This window comes from Chiloscyllium punctatum, chromosome 49 (assembly GCF_047496795.1).
Source record: "Chiloscyllium punctatum isolate Juve2018m chromosome 49, sChiPun1.3, whole genome shotgun sequence".
In the NCBI taxonomy this organism is placed as follows: domain Eukaryota; kingdom Metazoa; phylum Chordata; class Chondrichthyes; order Orectolobiformes; family Hemiscylliidae; genus Chiloscyllium; species Chiloscyllium punctatum.
Window position 1 is genome coordinate 22,428,583 of NC_092787.1, and position 8,515 is coordinate 22,437,097.

General features: G+C 39.6%; 1 protein-coding gene across 1 annotated transcript in view; it reads right to left on the bottom strand.

Moving 5' to 3' along the window:
- Window positions 1–283: 283 nt before the first annotated feature.
- ubac1 (UBA domain containing 1) overlaps window positions 284–8,515 on the bottom strand; it is a 36,909-nt gene continuing 28,677 nt past the window's right edge. Inside the window, exons 7-10 of the mRNA XM_072565827.1 lie at window positions 7,321–7,534; window positions 5,905–5,991; window positions 4,379–4,517; window positions 284–2,054 (exon numbers count right to left, since the gene is read on the bottom strand). Of these exons, the coding sequence (XP_072421928.1) occupies window positions 1,939–2,054; window positions 4,379–4,517; window positions 5,905–5,991; window positions 7,321–7,534 (556 nt within the window). The 3' untranslated portion in view covers window positions 284–1,938. The remainder of the gene's footprint in view (window positions 2,055–4,378; window positions 4,518–5,904; window positions 5,992–7,320; window positions 7,535–8,515) is intronic.

Below are 8,515 nucleotides of genomic sequence, written 5' to 3' on the forward strand. Positions count from 1 at the left end.
CTGTGATGTCAAGAAGCAGTGCAGCCAATCATGATATTTAAGTTTCTGAAGTCACAATCAATTTTTTTTTTTTAAATTGCACAAATCATAGTTAATAATCCTAGGCATCAATTTAAAACTACACTTCAGGCAGAGACAGTCATCCTCTGGTAACCAAATCTAGCTGGAGCCAATTTGGAAGGAAGTTAGCTGGTCTGTTCAGTACAAATGGGGACGATGGCAGCAAAATTGAAAATGCTTTTCAAAAGCAGCAAAGAAAACCAGAAATTAAAAGCAAGTCAACAAAATTTCAAAAAGAGCCAGCTAATTACAAGCCTGGCATGACTCCCTTTAATGCAAAACATTTGACAATTCTTTTCAGCTAAAATAAATATTCCAAAAAAAAATCTTCAACACACAGTTTGGCCTCACCTTTAAAGCATCGCTAGTCTCACACGCTAAGTACAAACCCAAGTCTCTTTATCGGATGCTCTGATTACAGTGAAGCTGTCTTTAAAATGGTCAACCCCTGATGTTTTCAGTACAACTCTTAAGAGCGAGAACATTTATAAAACACAAGCAAGCACCACAGGGAAGAACTGCAGTTTTTGACCCCTACATGTAGCACCACTATCAACTCTTTCTAGAAGGAGATTACAGTTTCACTGCCCAGAGGTGAAAGCACTCCTTCGGGTTTCTTTATTTTGACAGTCTCAGTTACATATCTTTAGTAAAATGTTACTGCTTTCAGAGACTCTGGCATGGAGGAAAATCCCAGCAACCAAATCACTTTTTAATATACAGAGCACTCCATCAGTATTCAAATCCCTGAGGCCAGTTTAATACCTCACCGATTGCAGTAAAGTAAAACTCCTTCAACTGCCAGCGGCAATGATAGATTCCAGTGGACAAATCCTTCATCATACAACTAAAACTAGGAGGCATTATGTATTTCCTCATTCTGCAGCGTGCAGGCTGGTATGTAGAACATCTGGGTTATCACAAATAAAAATTCATCTATACAAGATCTCCAAATTGACTATTGTATAAAAACCAACATTTATAGATTCTTTGTACACCGTGGTAATGAGCACCAAGGTATGATAATGAGAAAGTGGCTTCTCTCCAAAGCTATAAAAGAAATCTTTCTTTCCATTAAGAGATTGTTTTTTGAAAGGATAAAAGGAATCAGGAGGAGGAGGATTCTGCATATTAAACAGACCTGTTTGGCATTCTAAGTCTTCTTACAGCACTATCCACTCTGATATTACAAGAGTATCAATCAGAACCTAGACTTGTGTACAGAAACCTCTCATTCACTTAAACAGCAAACATTTATTTGCAATCACTGCAGCATTGGCTCCTTCACTACAACACTGCTAATTCTGAGGTTCTTATCAGACAAACAACCGAGATAACCAAGTGTCTTATACTGCTTCCCACATTAAAGGTTCTTCCGAGTTTGCTTTGGTGCATTTAAAGGGACAGTATAGTTCCCCCGTTTACAAAAACATTGTTCGTTGCTTCTTTCAAAGAGGTACAGGGTTCCAAAATTGAGACACAGTCAAACAATAATCATTTAGTTAGTGAACATCACGCCTTTTCCCTTTATTCTTTGGCTGTTCTCAAATCCAAAAGCCACGAGACACAATTGTTGCCTTTTCCCTAAAGTGGGATTACTGTTTGCTTTTTTTTAATATAAGCGTTCTCTTTTGTGTCTCAAACTCTGTGCAATTTACTAACAGCATTTACTTTAAATTAAAAGCTTCAAATCAAGGCCGTTAAGCACTAGATCCAAAGGCAACAGTAGTTAAGTGGATGTAGTTGCAATCTACCCATATCAAGTACAAACAGGGTCCACTAGTGAATAATCCACCAATAAACACTCTTCTCAGGAGATGGCACCCTTTTCTGCAGATGAACAGCTGGGAGCTTTTCTGTCAAGGCAGAGCAGTTGTCCTATGTGCGATTCATAGTCTGGAAGATTCTAGAAATCTGCAACATCACAGGACCTGTCTCAGGATCATTCATCCACTGAGTGCTGTTCAACGGATTTTCCAGCATATCTTCAAATGCTGCAAGAAGGGAACACATTGGTGGGGATGAGCAGAGGAAGGTTAAAAAAAACAATTAAATGGTAACATGATACAAATGAAATGCTACAGCAGATAATAGCATAGAACTCAAACCTTCTAAAATAATCTTAAAAGCAAATATTAATTGAAAACCATGAACATTGTTGCAATCATTAAATAAACTTTATCTTTTAATTAATGGTTTCTATGATCAGTTATTTTGCAATTCTCAACCTAAATTAATCTACATTATTTTAAAAAAAAACAAATTTAGTATACAAGATGACATATTACGTTACTTTCACACTTCTGTTTGGAACAGAAATGGAGAAATAAACAACTTTTGCAGAAAACAAAGTTAAACAGCACACTACACGTGGGAAAACTTGTTGTTTCATTAGAGTCATGCTGCTGGATGGCTGAGTAGACCTCCCCAGAAACTCAGGATGCAAAAGTATGAGCAAAGCTCATTCACCAGAATGCCTTTAGGCTTGATGGGTAAGGGCAGAAACAATTCAGAGCAATCAAATTCCTTGAGAAACCACAGCTGAGCATTTTATAAAAGCAAGAAAGATATTTCTTTCTCCCCAGTAAGATGTTGTGTAGCATAAGTGAAATGAGTCAACAACCTTTCTTCCTTTTCCAGGCGAAAAGGAACTTTTAGTCCTTGCTCACTGATCTGTTAGTTCAATTGGCTGCTACACAGTATCGTACATGAAGAGAATGCAGCTGGTGTTGTGAGATAGAGTTTCATTGTTCACAACACTAATGAAGCACACAGACATGATCCAACAATTATATAGACTGAGGAACAGTGCAAATGCAACAAAGCAGCACAGATTATTTTGTTCTGAAGAGTCACACTGGACTCAATATTAACTGTGCACTTCTTGCCACAGATGTTGCCAGGCTTACTGAGTTTCTTCAGCATTTTCTATTTTAACATTTGCTTAACATTGGAAGAGTTATATCTCAAATAATATCCCTATATGAACTTTCCTCATGTATTAAGTATGCCATTTGTGTTCAAATGTTAGCTAGTTGACAACAGCTGCCATGGAAAATCAGGAGCACAATCACAGCCAGTGTTGGACTCCATATGAACAGGCGTCCACAGAAAGAGTTATTTTTGCATCCACATTATGATTCATGCAGTTTTTCACACTGAGGCTCATTTCACTCAAAATGACCAACACTCCATTAGCTCAATGAATTGACCAATGTTACTGTAGCACAGACACCCACTGCCACAGAGAGCCCTAGGAATATATTAGTGCTGCTGTCACCATGTACGTTAAATGCAATTTATGGGAAACATGAAGTGCATACTGACCATCGAAGCTCACACTTTATTATCTTACGCATCAATGCACAGTGAAACATCCCTGCTACAGTAACAAATTAGTGAATCGCTGAAAATAAAGGCAAAGAATGCAGGAAATTGCCAGCAGGTTTTGCAGAATCTGTGGTAGAGAACTGACAAAAGGTCACTGACCTGAAACGTTTAACTCTGCATCTCTTTCCTCAAATCAACATACAGGTGCCACTATGTTCATAACATTAAAGACACAGGAGAAGCAGGCCATTCACTGCCACGGAGTGCAGTGGAGGCCGGGACGTTAAATGTCTTCAAGGCAGAGATTGATAAATTCTTAATCTTGCAAGGAGTTAAAGGATAAGGGGAAAGTGCGAGTTAGTGGCATTGAAATGCCCAGCCAGGATTGAATGGACTTGATGGGTCAAATGGCCTTACTGCCACTCCTATGTCTTATGGAGTTATTTGGTCCATTGTGTTTGCTCTACCATTCAATGAGATTATGGTTGATCTGAATATCCTTAATTTCATGTTCCTGTCTTATCCCCATAATCCTGGATTCCATTACTGTTGGGAAATCATTCCATCTTAGCCTTGGATACATTTCACAACCCACTATGGTACATCTCCATTGTAGTAATGAATCTGTGGAATTCTACGCTCAAAAGAATTCTTCCTCATCAGTTTCTTGAATCAGTGATTCATTAGTTACTGAAGAGAAATCAGGTAGGACTTGGTTGTCGATCTCGAGTTGAAATGTGTGCGCATGCATTAGGTTGGACCCAGGGCTGGCTGCTGAAGAGCATATCAACACTTAATAGATATTTATTATAATCTTATGGACATACTGCATACGAACTTTGGGGGGGTGGGGGGTGGTGGTGGAGTAAAAATACCAACCCAGTAGTTGATAGAGAGATAAAAAATGACAGGAAGATAAAAATAATAAAAGAAAACAACTGTTTGAACCCTAGCCTTACTTGATCGATCAAAGAAAGAAAAAACTTACCAAGTAGTGTTTTAGGATTAATCAGTCCCAGCTGTACAACAGGATTGTCCAGGATGGCTTGAAATAATGGACTTTCAGTGTCAATGCCTTTATCTAACTCCTCAGGGGAGGGCTTCCGATCACCCAGCAACCATTCACACTGAAAAATAATAATAATTCGTTCCTGATCGGCAATTTGATAGATTTGTAGGGATTATGTTACACTCCAATGTGCAGCTAAGAACAGAGTTGCAGCCACATGTTGTTTCAGGTAGAATTCTGTTTACAGCATCTATAAAACTGGTGGGGGGTAGTCATCCTCAAATTCTTCATCGAGACAACATTTGTGGTAGTTCCATCACAACTGGGGAGGTTCAGATTGAAATGAAAAATATTTCTGGGGCACACTAATGCAACAGGATATGGAGAGAGTTACATGACGTGAATGTTCATGTAATGGTTTCTTATTTAGAACTCCTTACAAACTGGTGAAAATCTCATCTGAACATTATAGCTACCATACCAAAAGAGAAAATGCTGGAAAATCTCAGCAGCTGATGTTAGGAGTCTAACTGACCCTTTGTCAAAGCTCTTTTCTCTCCTTACAGATGCTGCCAGACCTGCTGAGATTTTCCAGCATTTTCTCTTTTGGTTTCAGATTCCAGCATCCGCAGTAATTGGCTTTTAATTTGCTTTTATAACTATCACAACTTTTGAGAGGTAGGGAAAAGAAAGCAACATGGCTTAATATACATCGGTGAGGTGAGAAAAGCTCTTAGCAGCAGTACAATGGTTGAAATGCCACAAGCAAGTGATCATTGTTTTAGGCCCATTTGTACTTCTACCAACACACAATTATCTTGCCCAAGGTGGTCCACCTCTTGTTGGGATGTAGTGCCACACAATTATGTTTTGATCTGAACGGTGTTATTACAGAGTGTTGCCATTTGTCAAGTAAGGGACCATCTGTTTTTCCATTTTGGACTCTGGATTTCCCAATGAAAAAAAAACTGGGAAGACTGTTCCCAAGTTCTCCAGAGTTTAGAAGATTGGGAAATTGTCATCTCATTAAAACATTTAAAAATTCTTACAGGGCTTGATAGGGTAGATGCTGGAAGAGCATTTCACCAGGCTAAAACAAGGACAGTTTCAGATTAACAGGCAGCCAATTTTGGGACGATGATAAAAAAAACAAATTTGGTTTTTTAAAAAAATCAGAGTGGTGAATCTTAAGAATTGTTTAGAATTCTTTACCACAGAGGGGCCAATGCTGCTAATAATTGTGCATATTCCAGACAGATTTAAAGATTTCTCAATATTAAAGATATCAAGTGACATGGGGTGTATTACAGGAAATCTTAGAGGTGAAAGGTCAGCCAAGGCTTCGTTGAATGGCAGATCAAGGTCGAGGGGCTAAATGGCCTCCTGCTGCTCCTATTAGCTGTATTACAAATCCCGAAATCAAAAACGTTTAACTTCAACACATATATAGATCAAGTTTTTCAGAGTTTTGGTTTTCTTAAGTGATCTGTCCAACGTGCACTTACAGCAGCATCTTGTTGGTTATTGTTAACTCGTAAAGCATCTATCACCTCCTTTTCATCAAATCCCATTTCCATCAGAGCAATCATAGCCTTTAAAAGAAAAACAAAAATCAAATCATCTATTTAGAAATCACTTGTCTGGTCTTGAGCTACCAATTTTTTGAAATTCCTTGCTACTTGCATACAGTCTTTCATGGAAGAGCTAAATTTTCATTCAGTACATTTAATATTCACAAAACAGCATTCTTAGAAACGAAACTCTCTGCTCACATGTAGCAAAATTATGAACAATTCTTTTTGGAGGTGCAATGTCACAATAAATAGTAACCAGAACAATTCTGCACTGACCCATGGATGTAGATTGTGGTAAAAGCACATTCTTGATCATTCCTTGGCCCTCCTGACATGTACAGGAATTGGATTCTGGATTAGTGGTGCTGGAAGAGCACAGCAGTTCAGGCAGCATCCGAAGAACAGTAAAATCAACATTTTGGGCAAAAGCCCTTCATCAGGAATAAAAGGCAGAGAGCCTGAAGGGTGGAGAGATAAGCTGGAGGAGGGTGGGGGTGGGGGAAGTAGCATAGAGTACAATAGGTGAGTGGGAGAGGGGATGAAGGTGATAGGTCAGGGAGGAGGGTGGAGTGGATAGATGGAAAAGATAGACAGGTAGGACAAGTCATGGGGACAGTGCTGAGCTGGAAGTTTGGAACTAGGGTGAGGTGGGGGAAGGGGAAATGAGGAAACTGTCGTACAGAAATTGGCTGATCAAAGTTTGTATAACACTAGCTCCTGACCAGCGATAAGATCCTCAGACAAGAACCTTATCGCAGCCTACCGCACAGCAGAGAGCCAGTCTTCACAGGTAACCGGAGCTCCTTGCTCGGAGCCAGCAAAATTATAGTTCAGAGTTAAAATGCAGAATCTTCAACATCACCTCCAGGTTGTTGCTCAGCTGTGTTGGGGCATTTTACTCCTGGCAGAATTAGGAAGTGTCACATTTTAAAACTATTTGGTTCTTTCTCACTGTGATGTCTTGTCACTGCTTGCGTATCTCAAACTGGACTTCTTCAACATCTTTGAGGCACAATGACTTACCAAAGGGATGTGTACAATGACTGGAATCAACTCAGCTGGTTGAATTGATCATATATAGTACTGTGCAATATCAGGAAAATACTCATAATAAAGAGATAAAATGAGATTTTGAAGTGAAATATATTCACTTGCATAGCTCCATATTTTTCATAACTCTTTACATTACATTTTTCAAAATCTATGCACTCCAACTTTAAATTGTGAATACCCATGGTGCTATATTAAGCAACAAATAGTACGCCAAAGTCCACAAAAACTAGACTTCAAGGTGCAAGCAGAACTCCATTCATGTCACACAAATTCAAATCAATTAATTCTGCTTACTCTGGGTTCTGGTCGAAATTCTCGTTTCCGCCTGATTTTCTTAAAGATGTCAGTCAATTCATCTTGTTTGGCAATTTCATTGACAGCTTCTGGCTTTGCATTCTTTGCAGCTGCTCTTGGCCCTCCAGCTGTCCCATCCCCAGGCAGCGGTGCGTCGATTGTCGGGTCCTCTGCATGCTCAATTAGCCACTCCATAGCCTGTGTTACAGACATACTGTAGAGAGAAGGGAACACCCACAGTTTGATATCTGATGGCAAACCTCAGTGTAGCTGAATGGATAAGCACTACACTCTGCAGTTATACTGCATTTCCCATTACAGCACTCCAACTGGTAACACACACTGCCACTGGTTAGGTTCTTCCTTTAAATAAAAGGTTTCAAGATTTGGAGCAGAGTCATGTTTGGAAATGCAACCAGGTTCCTGCACCCCTTACCTGTGCATTCCAAATGTCACGGGTTTTTTTCTGGGTGGAATGAACGATCTTCAGAGTCACAGAGCTGAAAGAGACCCTTCAGTCCACCAATCCGTGCCAAATATAAACTAAAAACTTGCCCCACCTGCCTGCTCCTGGCCCATATCCCTCCAAATCTTTCCTATTCATGCATCTCTTCAAATGGTTTTTTAATGCTGTAATTGTTCCCATATCCATCACTTTCTCAGGAAGTTCATCATCCACATGCAAACTACCCTGTGTAAAAAAATTTGCCTGTTATATCTTTTTTAAATTCCTCTCCTCACACCTTAATGTGCCCACTAGACCTGAAATCCCTCATCCCAGGGAAAAGACAGCTACCATTAACTCTATCTACACCCCTCATTATTTTATAAATTTCTCAGTGAAAGTAGTCCCAGCCTTTCTTTATAATTCAAACCTTCCATACCCAGCAACAACTCTTCTGAGCCTTCTCCAGCTTAATAATATCCTTCCTGTAACAGGGCAAGCAGAACTGGATACTATTCCAGAAAAGGCCTCACCAATATCCTGTACAACCTCAGCATGACGACCCAACTCCTCTTCTCAAAAGGACTGAGCAATGAAGCCAAATGCCTTTTTAACCACCTGTCTACCAGTGATGCAAACTTCAAAGAAAGAATTATGTACCTGCACCACTACGTCCCTTTGTTCTACAATACTACCCAAGGGTCAAAAGGTGTGGCGCTGGAAAAGCACAGCCAGTCAGGCAGAATCTGA